This window comes from Terrapene carolina, unplaced genomic scaffold (assembly GCF_002925995.2).
Source record: "Terrapene carolina triunguis isolate 2854851 unplaced genomic scaffold, T_m_triunguis-2.0 Scaffold62, whole genome shotgun sequence".
In the NCBI taxonomy this organism is placed as follows: domain Eukaryota; kingdom Metazoa; phylum Chordata; order Testudines; family Emydidae; genus Terrapene; species Terrapene triunguis.
The window spans coordinates 1,709,615-1,728,347 of NW_020664413.1; the positions used below are offsets into that span (position 1 = coordinate 1,709,615).

Here is an 18,733-nt window from a genome sequence, read left to right on the forward strand (position 1 = left end):
GGGGGGTTGTGAGTCAGATGCGGCGGCAGGGTTTTGAGGAAGTTGCCCGGACCCGCATCGGTCCAGGCAGACGGTGAGCGCCTGCAGGGCGGGAATGTCTTACCCGCCAGGCCTTGTGGGCATTTCCCAGCCTTCCTCTGAAACCCGCGGCGTTGGCCAGTGCTGGAGGCAGGATAACAGGACAGGTGGGGCCGTGATCGGCTAGGACGGGAGATGGGTCATTCCGTAATTGTCCACTAGGCGGGGATCTTGCCCCTACCCTGATGCAGTTGGTGTTGGCCACGGCTGGAGGCGGGATATAGCAACTAGATGGACCAATAGTCTCCTCTGCTGTGGGCGGGAGGCGGGGACACTGGGCTGCAGGAACCTGGGGCCAGATCCTCAGCTGGTGTAAATGGGTGTAGCTCTGAAATCAGGTGGCTTGACACCAGCTGAGGCTCTGGCACCGGGGCGCCCCCTGCTGGGGGGTCTGTGGCAGGGGTCGCCCGGGACAGCGACGGCGTGTGCTATTAGCCAGCGCCTTGGCGGATGCCCGGGCCGGGGATCTCCACTGAGCCGGACAGGGCAGGAGATTACAGTGCTCGCTTCTCCCTCTCATTCCCGCACCCCTGCCCCCAATTCCTGCGTGTGTTCCCCCACCCCTCTGCAACATGAGCCTGCCTTGGGCGCGGCAGCCCCCTACATAGGCCGTGCAGGCAGGCAGAGAACGAACCCGCCCCGCAGACAGCTTGCGGGTGCAAACGCAGGGCGTGAGCTGGAGCAGTCCGGCTTCCCCAGAGCCATGGTGGGCATTGCCTGCCAAGCTCCGGGTCGGGGGGGGGGTCAGGTCGGAGGCGTATCCACCTCCCTGAGGACCGTATCCTGCTCCCGGGCAGTGCCGGACTCGCCGCTGCACGACCCTTGAACGGTTTGCTGGGGACCTTAGTGCTGTCCCTGGTGGTCATGCAGCACCGGAGAGCGGCCTGCCCGGATTTCTGAGGGTGCTGCGGGGGGTGAGTGAAGGTGCGGGAGGTGATCTCTTTTATTGGACCAGTTTCTGTAATGAGACACAAGCTTTGGAGCCTTGGAGCTCTTCCTCGGGGCCGGGAAAGGTTCTCACGGCACAACGCCAGGTGGAACAGATTGCTTGGCAGAAGTAGCTAGCGCACAGTGTAAGGGACCATTCCAGATACAGCGGCCCATTAACACCCCTGCAGTCGTGAGACAGAAAAGGGGGGCTAGTGGGTCACAGATTGTTGTAATGAGCCACAAATCCAGTGTCTCTGCTCAGTCCAGGGTTTTTAGTGTCTAGAGTTATGAACTGAAGCTCCCAGGCTCGTCTCGTGCAGGTTTCCTTTGAGGATGGAGAGGTCAGCCCTAGAGCGATCGCTTTGTGAAAAGTCTTCGACGCAGGCCGGAGGGTGTTTGGGTCGTTTATCTTACGAGGAGAGGCTGAGGGAACTGGGCTTGTTTAGTCTGCAGAAGAGAAGAGTGAGGGGGGATTTGATAGCTGCTTTCGAGTACCTGAAAGGGGGTTCCAAAGAGGATGGATCTAGACTGTTCTCAGTGGTACCTGATGACAGAACAAGGAGTAATGGTCTCAAGTTGCAGTGGGAGAGGTTTAGGTTGGATATTAGGAAACACTATTTCACTAGGAGGGGGGTGAAGCACTGGAATGGGTTACCTAGGGTGGTGGTGGAATCTCCTTCCTTAGAGGTGTTTAAGGCCCGGCTTGACAAAGCCCTGGCTGGGATGATTTAGTTGGGGATTGGTCCTGCTTTGAGCAGGGGGTTGGACTAGATACCTCCTGAAGTCCCTTCCAACCCTGATAGTCTAATGATTCTATGATCTGTGTGAGTTCATTCGAGAGTGCGGTGATTGTCTGGTTTCACCCCCGTCGCTGTTACTGGGACATATAGTGCACTGGATGGGGTGCAGCACATGTGATGGGCACGTGTCGGACCCATGGAGCTTGAAAGGTGCATTGTGGCGGGTGAGTGAGCTTTTAAAGTCATCTAAGGGGACTTCTGCATCCTGCACAGAAGGGGCGGATGGAGCTCCAGGCAGAAGATCCGGGGTGAAATGCTGGCCCCATTGAAGTCAATGGGACTTTTGCCATTGACTATCCTGGGGCCAGGATGTCACCCCAGCTTCTCCTCTTCTAGACACCAGCTTTCGCGTCCCTGTGCGAGCTGTGTTGCTGGAGAAGATCTTCACGCACGGGCCTGGCGGAGCACCCAGGAATACCCTGCAGGGGTGGGCAGGGGCTGGCTCCTTTCCACCTCTCCCACTTGTGCCTCTGTTCCCTCTTGCCTCCGTGCGCCCCTCGCCTGTATGGGCCGGGGTCGGGGCCGGGTCACTGCAGCTGGGGCAAGGCTCCAAGGTCCCTTCTGGGGACAGGCTTTGTACCTGGGAGCCTGATGCCGAGAGGAACCAGGACGTTGGGACTCCCGTTGCTGTCCCAGGATCAGGTCCTCACAGAGAACGGGGCTCACAGCCCTGGGGAACGACATCCCCCATGGAGCCACCGAGCCGGGGCAGGAAGGGCTGCGCGGGCGTCTCTGATTTGCCTCCACCCAGGCCTGGAGGGGTGAGGCCTGGGGTCAGAGCAGAGCCCCCTCTCTGGCCATTGATTCTATTGATACCGTGGTCCCAAAGATGGTGGTGGGCGGGGCCTGTGCCCTGCCTTGGACCCCCCGCCTCCCGTCGCTGGAAGGTGCATTGCTGGCGTGCGAGCACTGCTCAGGGGCTGGTTCTGTTTCGGCCCAGGATAAAACATGTTCCCCATTTGCCCGTTTCACTGGCCTGCACTGACTCTCGGGCACCTCGTCTCTCTTTCCCTCCCCTCTCCTGGCTGCTTTCGGTCCAGCGAGGCGGGTGCGGAGTTGATGTTTAGCGCCCAGTTCCATTACCTGCCAGACGCCCCCTGCGAGGGCAGCCGCCGATGGAGACGAGGCCTGGATCTTCAGTACGTAAACCCACACATGACTTGGGGCCCACGTGCCCAGGGAGCACCTGCCGATTGGCTCAAGTGAGATCAGTGGGGTTGGGCCTGCGGCCAACCTAAGGTCCCCTCTGGCATTGAGGGGGGCTCCCGGCCTTTCCCACCATCAGATCTCGCAGTGGGGATGTCTCTCCCAGTCGCTGGCCGGCGCTGCCTTTAGCATGTTTCACGGGAGAAAGGAGACAGGCTGGGGCTGTGTGGACTATAAAGGGGATTCTGTCTGACGCGCCGGTTCCCAGCCCGCACTGTCCAGCATCACCACTAGGGGTCTCCCCCAGAGGCCTGGCCTGAGCAGCCAGGGGATGGGGGCTACACTGCGGCCCCGTGGGCTGCCCTGGCAGATGCTCTGGGAGAATGGGTTCAAGCCCAGGGTTAACCGGCATCCCCAGCCAGGCTGGCTCGAGCGTGTAGCTGGAGGCGGGTGAATGAAATCCCGTGGCCCCATCCTGGGCCGGTGCTGTCGTGTGAGGCCTGTCCCCTGAGGACTGAAACGCTTTGGTCCAACTGCGGTTGCAGGAATACAATACAGAGCTCAGTAACGGCGTGAGGCTGAAAGGCCTGTGCTATATAGGAGGGGAGACTGAGCCGCTGACCAGCCCTTCACGCTCTGTGAAAGGCCTCGCCCGCAGGATCTACGCTCAATCTTAGGGTCTCAAGCGGGAGCTCCCTAAATGCTGGCACTTCATTTTTTTTTTCTCATGCAAATGCCTAGAGACACTGTGTAAACAGCCCTCCGCCCGTAGCCAAAACTCGGCTGGTGAGCGGGTCCAAGCAGAACATTCCAAGCGCTCTGTGGATCGGCGCCAGCCCCGGAGGGCAGGAGAACGGGGCCTTTTATGGTAGCATTTCTCCATTCAAATCGAAACCCCAACCCAAAACAAAACAGAGCCGGGAACACAAACACGGCCGCTGGAAGGCGCAGCCGGGGAGCAGCCCAGGAGAGGGGACCTGGGGGTTCAGGGTAGAAGGAAGAGCCAGCGATTAGCAGCCTGCCTGGCACAGCGTGAACAACGGGATGGACGCGGGTTGGACAGGGAGGACAAGCAAATAACCCTGCTTGTGGCGGGCGGCTGGGGAGGAGAAACAGCGTTTCCTTTTCAGTGCCGTTAGCTGATTACTGGTAACCAATGAATCCAGCTCTGGGACTGACCTCTGCAGAGCCATGCGGTGAGCACAGACGAAGGGCAAGATTCCCGCCCTCTGCCCCCTCACAGCCCTGTCAGCAAACTGCAGGGAGCATCTCTAAGGGGACGAAACGCCCTAGTCAAGGCTTGTCCCTCTCGGATGAGCTTTCCACCAACGGGGCCAGGCCCTGCCTGGCGTGGGGAGGGCCTCTGGAAACGTGGCGGAGGCTACCTGCTAGTCACACACCGGTCCCCGGGACGTGGGCAGGCGCCGCGGCGCAGGGTTCTGTGGAGAAGCGAGTGAGAACTTGAAGATGTAGCAACTCCTGGAACAGAACAGATCAGACCAGGCAGGCGTGGTGGGCAGCCCATGTTCACGGGCTTGTCTACACTTGGACATTTACCGCAGTAGCTATTCTGATGTAATTATCTAGGTATAAGCCCCATGTGGACTCTCCTCTTCCAGAATGAGAGCACCTGCTTGTGGGTTAGCTTAATCCACTTTGGAGTGATTGTTTGGGAGTCGCTCCTTCGGTAAGTTTCCAAGTGGAGACAGATCCTGAGTGGGGGAAATGCGCTCCTGTCACGGAGTCCCCAGGCGATGCTCTGGAACTGCTCCCCACAAAGCCAGTCAGGACTTTGGGGAGCCTCCTCTCCCTTGGAGCAGACTGTCTTCAGGGCAAGAAGCTCACACGGCTTCACCTTCCTGGGTCTCTCCTTGGAGCATTCAGCATTTGCCCCTCCGTGCGGTTCCCACAGTGAGTCCATCCAGGCGGAGTCCTGGGGAAGCCAGAGGGTCCTGCACGCACCCCCACTTCGCAGTCAGACATGACTCTCAGCCAGCCAGTAAAACAGAGGTTTATTAGATGACAGGAACACGGTCTAAAACAGAGCTTGTATGTACAGAGAACGGGACCCCTCAGCTGGGTCCATTCTGGGGCCCAGCGAGCCAGACAACTCCGTCTGCCCTCACTTCCCGTCCCCAGCCAGCTCCAAACCAAAACCCCCTCCAGCCCCTCCGTTCTGGCCTTTGTCTCTTTCCCAGGCCAGGAGGTCACCTGATCTCTTTGTTCACCTTTAGCCATCCCCTTGCAGGGGGGGAGGGCCCCGGCAATTTGTTGCCAGGAGACCGAGTTTTGGACATTTATGCATGCTGGAGACTTAAGAAATGCATAGGGGAAACTGAGGCACCCACACAGTAGTCAGAGGAAACATTAAGAACAGTCCCACTTCGGCACAGCTCCTTGGTGGTATAAGCAGGGGCACAACAAGTGGGAGTAGGACAGACAGTTTACTTTTGTTGGCAGCATTGGAGCTCTGAAGAACAGGCCTGGTAGGGAGAGACTAGAGAAAGGGAAGGTTAAGAAGTGACGTGATCATGCTCCTTTGTAGGAGAAGATTTCTGAGAGTAGGTGGCTCTTCCATCTAGGAGAAGAAGGAGCAGTGACATCTGTGGCTGGAAGTTGAAGCCGGAACAAGAAATAAAGCATTTAACGGTGAGAGTCATTAACCACTGAAGAACTTGTCTAGGGATGTGGTAGAGCCTCCTTCACTTGAAGTCTTTTAAAATCAAACTGGCTCTGTCTGCCCCAGCTGAACCGGAAATGACAGGGCTTGATAACAGAGGCGCTGGATGAGGTTTCTTGGCCTGCCATGTGCTGGGGATCAGACTCGATGCTCAGAACGGTCCCTTCTGGCTTTGAAGTCTATAAATCCAGTGCTCCATGGAAAGGAGGGGAGGGACTCCAGATTCCCCCCAGTGTAACCAAGAATTAGCCCTCAATTTGTTGCCATTCCTTCCTGGTCTCCAGCCAAGTGACTCTTTGGGTGGTGGGTCCATGGGCGGTCCAAGGACAGCCTGGCTCACCAGTCCCTGGCAGACCGGTGGGAATTACCATGGGTGGCTCCCCGCAGAGCAGCAGTTTCTGGACAATGTCTCTGAGTTGCCAGGAAAGACAGAGGCCTGTGGTGGGAGCAGACCCGAAGGAAGCCTCCTCGGGAATAGGGAGCGTCCTTGTCCAGATGGAAAGAGATTTGGCCTGAACCTCCGCTGAAACTCAACCCACGCTGGATTGCTTTGGGAGGTGTGAAATGGTTGGATTCTTCTAAATTATTTTTGGCTTTCCAAGATGAGACTGGGAGCAGAAGTGCCAGGGCAGAACAGATCCTGGCTGGAAAATTCAGAGAAACTCCAGTGCAGGCAGCCGAATGTTGGGGTCTTCTCCAGACGTTGTGATGACCCCCGTCGGTGGGAATGCCCAGCTTTTAGCAAGTGACAGGAGCCGTGAGCTAAGGGTCCAAGCCCCAGGCCTGGGAGTTGAGAGAAGTCTGTTCATTCCCGGCTCTGCTACGGACTCACGGGGCTGCAACCTGGGTGACTCCCAGGGGCTGGGGGATGGGATCCCAGGGTGGCTGCCCGTATCCACGCCGCCACCTCTGCAAAGCAGGGAACAGCAGCCTGTGAGCCCTCCGGGTGCAAGCACCACTGGATGTCCTGCCCCTAGAGGTCCCACCTGACGGAGCCGACCACGTTCCCTGCTTGGCCCAGGTGCACTAGGCAAAACACCTGGAGGCTGTTTGTGCCATAAGGCTGATCCCTGGCCCGTGCTCCTGGTTCCAGTTCCCCGCCCCGCTCCTGACATCTCGCCCTAACTCTACTCTGGCTGGCGTTCTTGGCTCTCTGGGGCAGCTCATCGAGTTCAACTCCGACCCAGTCCTACGGTGTGACATTGGTACGGACTTCTGCCTCTGCCCTTAACCCTCTGCCCTGAACTTGGACCACGTTCTCGAGTCCCCTCCACCCCAAGCCCTGGCCTCGTCCCGGATCCCGTAGCTGGAGTCCTCACACTGTATGACCTGGGGCACATCACTTGCTCTTTCTGGGCCTTGATGTTCCCATCTGTAAAATGGGGACAATTATAGCATCGTAGGACTCCAAGGGACCCCGAGAGGTCATCTAGTCCAGTCCCCTCCACTCATGGCAAGACTCAGTATTATTATCTAGACCATCCCTGACAGGTGTTTGTCTAACCTGCTTTTAAAATCCCCAACGATGGAGATTCCACAACCTCCCTCGGCAATTTATTCCAGTGCTTAACCACTCTGACAGTGAGGAAGTTTTTCCTAATGTCCAACCTAAACCTCCCTTGCTGCAATTTAAGCCCATTGCTTCTTGTCCTGTCCTCAGAAGTTAAAGAGAACAATTGTTCTCTCTCCTTGTAACCAGGGGCGGCGAGTTAAATGGGCCCGTGGTGCCCGTGCTCCAGGAAATGTGGTGCCCAGAACAGGACACAATACTCCAGTTGAGGCCTAGTCAGCGCAGAGTAGAGCAGAAGAATTACTACTTGTGTCTTGTTTACAACATTCCTGTTGATAAATGATGTTCACTTTTTTTGCAACAGTGTGACACTGTTGACTCATATTTAGCTTGTGATCTGCAGTACTCCCTCCTAGGCAGTCATTTCCCAGTTTGTATGTGTGCAACTGATTGTTCCTTCCTACGTGGAGGACTTTGCATTTGTCCTTATTGAATTTCATCCTATTTACTTCAGGCCATTTCTCCAGTTTGTCCAGATCGTTTTTAATTCTAATCCCATCCTCCAAAGCACTTGCAACCCCTCCCAGCTTGGTATCGTCCGCAAACTTTATAATGATCCTGACTGCACAGGTGCATGTCAGTCCGACTTTCCGGTTGGTTGTGAAGTGCTTTGAGATCCTTGGATGGCAGGTGATAGTAGAGGACAAAGCATCATTGTGTGAAACTGGCTTTAAGATTAGGACCCAGAACTATGTCTCAGCCTCACCCCCAATGCCCAGGGGTGTTCACGTTGGGGGTCTTCATAGATTTTGAGTCCGGAAGGGACCGATATGATCACCCGGTCTGACCTCCTGCATCATCCAGGTCAGAGAACCCCTCAATGATTCCTGAAGCAAGACCGTCACTTGTAGTTGAGATAGACCCTATCGTCCTAAAGAGACGTCCTAAAGAGTTCAAGTAATGGAGGATGGACCCCATGTTTAGATCCATTGTTCCAGTGGTTAATTACCCTCACCGTTAAAACCCGGGGCCTTATTCGTAGCCTGAATGTCTCTAGCTGCAGCTTCCAGGCATTGCACGGTGTCCAGCCTCTGCTCTCTGTTCCCCTTGCGGGGCTGGGATAAGTTAAACGGAGCCCGTTCCTTCAGTCTCTCGCTGCGAGCCGGCTTTTCCAGACCTGGAATCTTTCCCAGAGCTTTTTTTCTGACCGCTCTCTGGCATTACCAGGCTTGGTTTGGCTGGTTATCGAGATGTGGGCCAGTCGTGGAATTCAGCGCTGGCTCCGAGTCCCAGGCTTTGCGACGCGGGATTTGCTTTGGGGTGCTGGGAAGACCCCTCAGAAATGTCCGTCCATCCCAGGAAACTCAGCACAGAAACTCTGGAATGATGGGTGCAGAGAAACTCCAGTCGCTTCCCTATGTCCATCCGTCGCGGGGGAACATGCAGGGGCTCGGGGCTTAGCAGCTCTTGCTGGGAAGTAGCTGTGGCCTCCCTGGCATGGGCGTCTCAGTGCCGTATCAGTATCAACAAATAGTTTTGAGCCACAAGCTCCTTCCAGGAAATTCTGGGTTGGATTGACTGTGCGAGTGGCAGGACGTGCCGGGCGGAGCGGAGCTTGGCGTGTGGTGGGGGGCTGGGGCGGTGGGAAAGTGAGCCAGCAAAACTGGCCTTACGCTGCCCTTGACCCTGTTTGACTGCAGTGGATAAAGATCACCCTGCGTCTAGCGGAGAAAAGGGCCGGTACAGGAGCGGCGCGAGTCCCAGCTGTTGTCGCAATCAGGACGATGGCTGGGCCACTCTGCCCGGCTCGGCAGGAGCCCGGGTTTGAGCCCCTTCTGGAGCCATTCGATACCCAGATCCTGAGTCCTTTGGCAAATCCGGACCTGAGCCAGGGACCAGAATGCGGTCCCTGAATACGGAGCAAACAAAGACCAAGGTTAATGGGCAGTAATTTGCCTCTGGTAATTACTGGAACAATAGCTTGGCTGGTTCGTCTGGCGTCTGCAGTCTTTTGCTCCACTTCAAAGGTTCCGTACACGCTGCCTAGCGCAACTTTACATAATGACCCCGGGCCCTTCAGCACTCCGAGCACAGGCCCCTGTCATTTGAGCTAAAGGAGCTACTCGGCTGGCAAGTAGCAGTGGTAGGTTGTTACCCTCTGCAGCCCAGCCATTAGAGGAGGCCACTGTTGATAGCAGCCGAGACCTCTCTTCAGACAGGACCGCAGCGTCCATAAGAGCAGACAGCGCTGTCGTCAGCTACTGCAGGGATAGAACTGATGACCTGCTCTCTGAGCACACGGCCCCAGCCCCTCAGGTTGAAGGGCAGTCTCCATCAGGGAGGCACGGTTTCAAAGAGCTGTAGTAATTAACTCATTAGTTAATTCAGTAAATGAGCTCTCAGGAGGATTACCCCTAAATACTCCCCTGGTCTTAATATAGAGCACTGCTTCAGCCTTTCCAAACATTAATCCTCGGCCCAGCAGCTTCATACCCATTCAGCAGATGGGGAAACTGAGTCACGGGGCGGGTAAGGGACACGCCTGAGCTCAGAGAGGGCCTCAGCATCAGAACCAGCAACCAAAATGAGGCGTCCCATTCCTGGGCTCAGACCGTGATCCTCGGCCTCTCTCTTGCTTCTATTGGGGTTTGTCTTGCCATGCCTTCAGCCCCTAGATAAACCCTGCAGCGGATGGCCCATCCATCCATCAGTGCCTGTCCCCGGCGTATCTGAGCACTGAGCCAGCCCCTGCGGGCTCCCCCCGGCTGTCGCCGGCTGGGCACTACTCCAGCAGCTCGCTGGGTACGACAGTAACAGTACACCACGAGTCATTTTTTCAGTGTCTTTCATTGACGCTGCTTCTCACGGCGCTGGCAAGTGGCCGATTTAAGGAGGCGGAGAAGTGACACGTAGGGTGTTGCAGGTGCTGCGCAGACAGACGCTCTTGCACGAGCACAGGGCAGGTCAGGTGGGCTGCCGGGGCGGACTCTGAGGCTCGGTGAGCGGAGGGAAGACGGCTGTGAGGCACAGGGAGGGACCTGGCGGTGCTGACCGTGACCAAAGGTTAATGCCCCCGACGCGTGGCAGCAGCCAGTGGCTACTGTGACAAGCTACCAATGTGGGAGATCAGCTTTCCGGCGCGGCTCCAATCATGCAGCATTTCCTTTCTTCTGTGTGAGGTCGCTGCAGCTGGTGTGTTTCTGGGAGCAGCAGGTGGGAGGGAGAGGAGCAGTGGGAGGGGGGCACGTCATGTTTTGGGGGGGCCGGCTGCAAGGGACTTCCAAGCACCTTCCGGCACTGAGGGATACATGGGGGGACAGCCTCTAGGAACTGGAGCTCCGGGTGGGCAGAGAAGTTGCTTTCTGTGTTTGGTGTTTTTGCCCAAGTTCAATCTTTGAAGAATAAAACTGTGCCCGGGAAGAGACTCAGCCAGCCTGAGTGAGGGGAAACTGAGGCAGCGGTTAGCCCGAAGCCAGGCCAGGTAGGCGACAGCCTGGACGTAACAGGCGAGCGTGGGAATCCATGCTATGCAAAGGGGAGCTGTGGTGCCCGAGTCGTCCCTCTGCAGAGGCTGCTCCCGCTTTCTAACACTGGGGCAGGGGCTAGTGCAAAGCTCATGAGCTCTTCCTCTGACCACGCAGTCTGGCTACCATTGGTGCAAGACCTTTTTTCTCTGCCGCAGCTGCCACCCGGAATAGCCAGCCTGGATTTTCCCTTCATTTCCCCTCCAACAGCTCTTCTCTTCCCCTCCCTTCTGGGCGAGGGACCAGAGCCAGCATGAGCCTCTTTGGATGAGCACGACAACCATTCACTCGCACCAACGTGAGTGACTAGCCGTGTCACGGGAGGCTTGGCACGATGCTTCTTTGTGCGTGCGAGGCTCCGGCTACGAGGAAAGCCAGAGGCCGGCTGCTTGCACTGGGGTCTGTGCAGAGTCGGGGCAGCGTGGATAAGAGACGTTGCAAGGGACGGTTGGGCTCAGCAGACGGTTCTGTGCGTCCTGCATGTGACGGAGGCAAGCAGGTGAAACGCGCCTGCTGAGTGTGCCTGGGGATCGCGCCCGGCCATGGAGTCTCATGCCACATTAGCTAGCAACGGTGGCACAGCGGGTGCGGGGCGCGGGGAGTGGCTGCAGAGCGGGAATGTTCTATAACATACCCCCCCGTGCCCAGCGGTAGCAGATGCCAGGGCCTAGCAAGATGGTTTCTCGCTGGAGGAGAAATCTGTGGCACGCACTCAGAGTTCACGCTTCGCGTTACATGTTTATACAGCGGCCTAGGGCCCAGGTGGTCACAAAGGGCAAGGAGGCAACCGCTGCTTTAGCCGTCCCAGCCCAACTCTACTGCCCAGTTTCCAGGGAGCAATGCTGCCCCAAGAACTGACTCTGGCTGGGGCGATTCAAGCTCCCCTGCCATTTGCAACAGCTCCCCCAACCAGAAACTACATCACAAACCGAACAGCCGCGCAAGCATTTCGCCAACAGTGTAATGCTGCCACCTGGTGACTCCCACTGTAATGGGACTAACCTGCCATGCTGTCGCCTTCTCCATGCTGGAGCCAAGTGCCGGCGTTCCCAGACCTAGCCTGGGACTCCTTCAGGATCCTACCGTCTAGAAACAAGGAAACCTGCCTAATTTCCAAAGTAGTTGTGAAAATCTAATCGCTCTCCTCCTTCAGAAGCAGATCGATTCCTCTCCCTGTCAGACAAGTCACCTACTGTCTGCCCTTCAGCCTGGAACGTGCCAGGAAACCGTCAGATCCCCCACCTCGGCCCCTGATGTGAGGAGAGGACTTGCGTTGGAAACAAAGGGATGCAGGGTTCAGGCAGAGAAAAGGAAATCCTTTACTCTTAAGTCAGTGTAGTTCACTACCGGTGGGAGTGGGGGGTTGGAGGGTGGGGTCATTGAGGCAAAAGCTGAGGCTGGACTCCAGATTCTGTAACTTCTTTGCTGTGTGAGCTGAAATGGTGTTTCAAGGGGAGCCACTCTCATGCTGCAGGGCCGATCACCAGCCGGGGTCAGGAGGAATTTCTCCTTCCCTTGGTATAACACAGCTCAATTGCTCAGGCTCATTGGTGTGTTCCCTGCCGCCTCTGAAGGGTCGGGGGTAGGTCACCACCAGAGCGGATGGAACCACATGGAACGCTCCCCGTTCTTGGCATCAGAGGCCCTGCTGGATTGTTGCACGCCGATCAGTGATGGGCTGGGCGCGTGGGTTAAGCTAATCCAGGAAATGATCATGGGGGTTTTGCAGATGTGTGTGCAAGTCCCGTGCTGGCGTCTCAAAGCTGTGCCGTGATTAGAGAAATGACCTCTGGAGGGGGCTGATTGCCACGGACCACCAGCCACACGCTCTGATTTCTGGGTGTGTAGGCACCTGTGTGAAAAGCAGTAGCCAGCCAGGTACGCTCAGATTAACGCCAGCAGTTAATACAGCGGCTCTCCCTCACATAGACCCTGGGCGGGCCAAGGATCGGGGAAGACGGAGCCAGGGCCCTGGCGTGTTTGGGGCAGTCAGGTCCATGGGCAGATCTCCCTCTTGTGAAGTGGTCGAGCGTTGCGCAGAATGGAAAGGCGCGGTAGCCGTCGCCAGGGGGTTCTAGACTCGGCCATCGCCCCCTTCCCTCTGCAGCGTCTCTGCGCAGTTCAGCCCTTCCCCGGTCCGCGTGCAGGAGTGCAACCATTCGCCCGAGCTGACCACAGCCGCGTCGCTCGGACATGAGGGGGGTCTCCATGGGCAGGCTCCTAGCAGCGGTCCCCCAGCCCAGGTCGCGCTGTATGTAAGATGACCGAGAGCCCGGTCTCTGCTTTGCCGTGCCTAGGGACTTGTGACGTTCTAACGCTGGGTCTTTCTGTGTTTGCTTCGCAGGCAGCTACCCCGTGTGCGCCTCCTGTCAACTCTGAGCTGGTAAGTGAGCCGACCCCTCTTCCCCTGGGCACTCTGGCCGCGGCTTCACGGTGGCTCTTGCCGCTGCAAAAAAGAGCACCGTGAAACAGCATTGGCACCTGGGGAGGGAGAAGAGCACAGGGCTGGGAACCAGGGGAGCCACATTCTTGGCTCTGCCTTGGAGTCAGCGGTACCTCAGTTTCCCTCTCTGTCCAACATGGGCCTGCCGTGGTCCTTTCCTGTGGCAGGGGCAGTGGGATGCTGTGCGGGAAGGAGCAGAAATATTCGGAACCATCTGTAGCGCCCATTAGGGTGTCAGTGACCAACTAGCTGGCAGTGCTAAGCTGGCCCAGAAGGAACTGATCCCCAGTGGGTGACCTGGAGTCTCGAAGGGCATGGATGGAAAAGGGAGAGGAATGATGGTCCAGGGTGTTAGCTTGGGATGTGCGAGACCTGAGCTCGAGTCCCTGCTCTGCACAGGCTCCCTGGGTGGCCTTGGCCAAGTCACTTAGTCTCTCTGTGCCTCAGTTTCCCCTCTGTAAAATGGGGCTAATGGCCCTGCCTCCCAGGGGGGTTGTGAGGGTCAGTGGATTGAAGGCGGCGAGGTGCTCTGATAGTATGGTAAGGGGCGGGGGGGTTAGTAGATAGGGAGGTTGGCATGAGAGGGTTGTCTCTGTGTCGGGGTTGGCCCAGACTCACCCGGGCAGAGTTTAGGTGGTGGGTGAGCGAGGGCTGTTCGCAGCCAGGCTGGTGCTGGGGTGTTTGCGAAAGGACGAGGCAAAGGACATTGAATTCCCTCCCCTCGCCGGGCTTGGCAGCCGGCTGCGTGTTCTCCGGAGTGAGCCCGGCTGGCTCTGAGAGCTGCCCTGGGACACTTCATCCGCCCCTCTCCGTCCTGTCCCCAGAGCCCTGTGCGGCACTGAGGCAAAGCGCTGTCTGAGCTGACAGCTCGGAAATGGGACCCATCTGTGGGCCAGTAGGGGGCACTGTTGCCTCCCGGTCAATATTGAACTGCAGGATTTAGCAGGTGCTGTATAGCTAAGGGAGCCAGCTTCGCGAGGAGGAGTCCCTTCCAGCTCGTGGGTAATGCCGATCGGGAAGTTTCTTGTGGTGCCCGTGGAGCAGGTCTTGGTGCCGGGCATCCTGGGGTAGTTACATACTGCCTGCCGCAATAAGGAAAGCCCCTGCGGTTTCACTTCTCTAAACTGCACCACCGCCCCCTGTCAGCGGCGGGTGAATTCCCTCCTGATGTGACGAATCTGGGCTGTCGCTGTGCTGGGACCCCAGCGAGAGAACGTGGATCCCCCTGCTCAGAAAGAGGCCCCTTGAGCTGCAGGAGAATCACCACTAGCAGTTTAGGGCCTATGGCACGCAGAGGAGCAGTTCCAATTCCCTCCCGTAGAGGGCAGTGGTGCGCACACACACTAGCCGTTTATATGTAGGGGTGGCGTCACAGTAGCAAACGGCTGGTGTATGATGCATTTTGGCCTCAGGATCCTCCGCTGGTGGCCTGTATTCACTTTTGGAGGCCTCGTCTCAGCGCAGCCGACTCTTGAGGAATTGTTGTTTTGCCACAGATCGGCGGTTCAACTCCCCGCGCCTCTTGCTGTTGGGTCAGCATGGGAGAGTTATTCAGAGCTCAGAGGTGGCTCCGTTCTGGTTCAGCCCACTCTGTGGGCCTAATCCATGTGCCATGGGGGGTGATAGCAAAGGGGATGCGGGGGATAGGAGGCAGATGCAGCAGGCGTTCCAGTTCTCAGGGCCTGGCCTCTCCTCTGCCACCTCCCCCCGAGCATTGGCCGTCACAGGTGGGTCGGGAATTGCCGGGAACAGGTGTCTATCTCGGCGCGCTCGTTTTCTGGCCCTGTGCACTCGGAAAGCCCTGCAGGAAATCGGCCTGGGAAACCTGCATTCGGGTCGGGACCCAGTTCTCCTTGCCGAATTCTAGCGGACAGTTAGTCAGGATGTTTGGTCTGGTCCAGGATAGAAACAGGGCCGAGGTGCAATGCTCGGATCCAGATCCAGGTTAGGATCTGGCCCGGTCCAAACCCGTGGGCTCTTGGTCCGGGGATCAGTTCAGCCTGGGATAGAGATACGGGTCAGGGCTAGATCCACAGCGGGACCCCGAGCCCCCATGAAGTCTGGGGAGGGGCTTGGGCCACGATCCATTTATAACACATAGTCTTAACCCATTCCAATGACATTCTGTTCCCATCGCCCCAGGGGCACGCTCGGAGTCCACCACCGCCGAGTAATTCTTGTCCTCGCCGCACCCCAGTGGTCTCCTTTGACATTGGTGGGCCGGGGCGCGGGGGTCTGCCATTTTGAAGGCCGAGCCAGGAGAATCTGTTCCTGATGTGGGCTCACCCAGCTTGCAGTTCCCTTCTTTGTGCGTGACGCTCTGCCGTCCTCAGCAGCCGAAACTCGTATGTGCCACGGGCGGAGAACAGCGGGGACCCACCAACGCAGTGGCAGGGAATTGACTAGGTGAAATAAACCCAGATGATGCCAGTTGATGAACCATGGCCCCGCCAGCCCCGCTCCTGATCTGACCCGGGGGGAAATGCCGACTAGGATGGTGACCCTTTGCCTCGCCCGCCGTGTGCAGGACAGCCTGGAAAGCCCTTTGGCTCTGCACGGTGCCCCGCCCCAGGCGGCAAGAGCAGTGAATTCCTAGCGCGGGTTGGTGGGCAGTCACGGAGCAGGGCATTCGAGAAGCGACGTGGGGCCGGCGCTGCGTCTGCCCTGTGCCCGATTGACAGTCGAATCCCTAGGGAGGGGCTCAGAGCACTGAGCCGTTGTGGCCCCGATCCAGCAGGGCACTCGCGCATGGGCCGCGGTCAAAGGGACTTTAACTCACATGAAGAGCTGGGCGGGAGCAAGGCCTTGGCTTTTTGCCTCCTCTGGGCTCTTCGAACCTGCGGGCCGCCCCTCTGAGCTTGCCCCCTGCCCGCCCAGCCGCAAGCCGGACACGTGGTGCGTCGGAGCCTGGCAGCTTTGAGATAAGGGGGTTGATTGGGCACAGTGCCACCGAAGGGTTATTTTGACATCTCTGCGGTTAATGCAAGGAGCCAGCGGCTCCACCCGCTGTCCCCAGGGCGGGCTTTTCCCTGCCTAGAGAACCAGCCGGGCTTTCCTGGGAGCTGGGTCCTGCCTGGCGTGGGTGTGGGGTGCTGAGCTGGGGAAGGGGGGCCTGATCCGGCACTGACGGAGTTAGTCTGCGCCCAATTTCTTCAGCAGGTCTCCAGCTGCCGGAGGGCGCCAGGGGGCCGAGGGTGGGTCTGGCTCCATTCAGCAGAGGACAGCGGCTCGCCTGGGCCGTAGCTAGGATGTTACCTAACGGTAGCTCTGCCCGACAGCAGCACTGCTCAGTGATTTATACCCCTCTCTCCAGACCAGTGGTCCCCAAACTTTTCAGAGTCGTGCAGACCAGTGGTCCCCAAACTTTTCAGGGTCGTGCCCCCGCTCACCCCTCTCCACCCCCCCCCACTGGGGCCGAGAGCGGGGCTGTAGCTCCGGGGGCGGGGGGATGTGGACAGGAGTAAGAGGGCCACAGCTGAGGGTGGGGCTGGTAGCGAGGGTGCAGGGCCGTGAGCGGGGCTGTAGCTCCGGGGGCGGGGGGACATCGACAGGGGTAAGGGGGCCACAGCTGGGGGCGGGGCTGGTAGCCAGGGCGCAGGGCTGGGAGCGGGGCTGCCGCTCTGGAGGGCGGCGGGGAGCGGACAAGGGTAAGGGGGCAAGGCTGGGGCCACAGCTTGAGGCGGAGCCGGCAGCCAGGGCCCGGGGCATGGAGCCTGAAGCAGGGCCCCGGGTGTGGGGTTGGCAGCTGGGGCCGGGGCCAGGAGCAGAGCTGGGCAGCGCTTCTTCCCTGCCCCCCATGGGGGCTGGCCCGGGCCCCAGCCGTGCCCCCACAAATGGTCCTCCATGCCCCCCAGGGTGGTGCACCCCACAGTTTGGGGACCTCTGCTCTAGACCATAGTGTGAGGCGGGGGCACAGCTGGCGTGGAGGTGGGAAGCTGCTGTTGTCTGTGTGAGGCCAATGCTGGGCACCTTCTGGCAAACAGCAGAACGCGACCATGTGCCATTGCCACTGAGTTTCTGGGCAGGTCCGGTCCTGCCTTGCCAGCAGCCGGCAAAGTGCCCAGAGAGCTGGTGGCGCCAGTCCCAAGCAGCCAGAAGCCCTGGAGCAGCCCCCCCGCGGTTCCCTGCCAAATCACAGGAGTGGCTTAAAAATCTCGAGATTTTTAAAAAATGTAGGCCTGGGGGGATCTCCGCCTTCTGTTTCTGAGCCTTTCAGGGGGCCCTCGTGTCCTGTTTTCAAGTTTTTCTCTACCACCCCGCGTGGGGGGGGGGCAGGAACTTGTTTGTTTGGAAATGCAAGCTGAGAGTCTCCTCCAATCCCGGGACTCCGGGAACTGGGGCTTTAAGGACATCGAATAGCTCGAGAAAATCAGCAGAGTTGGGAGGACCCCTTGACCACGCCAATGAAATCCTTGCAAAACTGTCCGGCGCAGCCTGTGGCTGGGTCCACTCCGCCCTTCAAGGGCAGGGCTGGGTTCCTCAGGAGGGCAGCTCAAGTCAATTAGAGGCAGGCGTAGAGGCCAGTCCGTTCCCCACCTGCCCTCCTCTGGACGGGTAGCCACCACCATGTGCCACTGCCAGGCCGGCCGGAGGGGGACACGCAGTCAAAGGTCCAGAACTGAGCAGGGCCCTGTGCAGAGCCTGGGCTCTGGTTTCCTTCAGAGCCTGGGGCGTTTTCTCCCCCCGGGGAGACCACTCTAGCAGATGTGCCTCGGGCTCGTTTTCTTTTCTCTGATGCTGTTTAGATTGAGGGAGATGATTATTTTCACCTCTTGTTTTCCCTGGAAATCTTAATGTAAGTCAGGAACAATTAAGCTGACAGGCCACAGGGATTTCTTCCCCAGAGCGACAAACAGGAACGATTCCCAGCAGGTCCCCGCTGATAGAAGAGGAACAGGGAATTGCTAAAACAGCTGTCCCAGGTTGTTCCATCTGAGCTGTGAGCCGCGTGCGTCCTACGGGACGAGGCGCTGGCTTCTCCTGTCAACAAGATCCCCTCTGGGCTCCGCTCCGAAAGCTGCGACATGCGTCTATTGAAATGTGCCGCTGCTTTGTTATTGTAGGGTTACTCGCGCGTGGCGGGCTGTGCTTTGTCAGTGGAGGGCTGGGCTAGGGTTATTATTGTAGGGTTCCTTGTGGGCACCCGGCAGTGCTCACTGGTTTTGTTATTGTAGGGTGGCTTATGCATGCTGATCTGCCAACAGTGATTGGTTGTTGCAGGGATGGGACGTTGAACATAAGTTTGTTATTGTAGGGTTGCTCCTGCGAGTTGGCCTTTGCGTACTGTTATCATAGTACGTGGTTGCCCTTTGCTGGCTGTGCCAGGTGGGGCGGGGTTACCCACTGTGCTCGGAACAGACCCCCTAGGCCGCCAGGCACTCGCCATAAACCCGTGAAGCCCCTTCCCCCAGCCCTAGTCACTTGGGCGGTGTCACCGACCGGGTCTAGGCTTTAGGAGGAGCCCGAGGGAGGTGAGAACTGGCGCTGCCTGTGCTGGGACCTCCCGGGGGACACCCAGACTCAATTCTCCAGGGCTTTCCCTGGCGCGGCAGTCACGCCACCTCGCCCGTGAGCGACTCCATCCCGGGATGCGAACTGGGGCGAGCGGGAGCACTGACAGAT

At 58.3% G+C, this 18,733-nt stretch overlaps 1 protein-coding gene across 1 annotated transcript in view; it reads left to right on the top strand.

Annotated features, from left to right (window-relative positions):
* Positions 1 to 18,733, top strand: part of TNS1 (tensin 1) — a 240,959-nt gene that overhangs the window by 95,378 nt on the left and 126,848 nt on the right. The window contains exon 4 of the mRNA XM_026647377.1: positions 13,013 to 13,051. Coding sequence (XP_026503162.1) covers positions 13,013 to 13,051 — 39 coding nt within the window. The remainder of the gene's footprint in view (positions 1 to 13,012; positions 13,052 to 18,733) is intronic.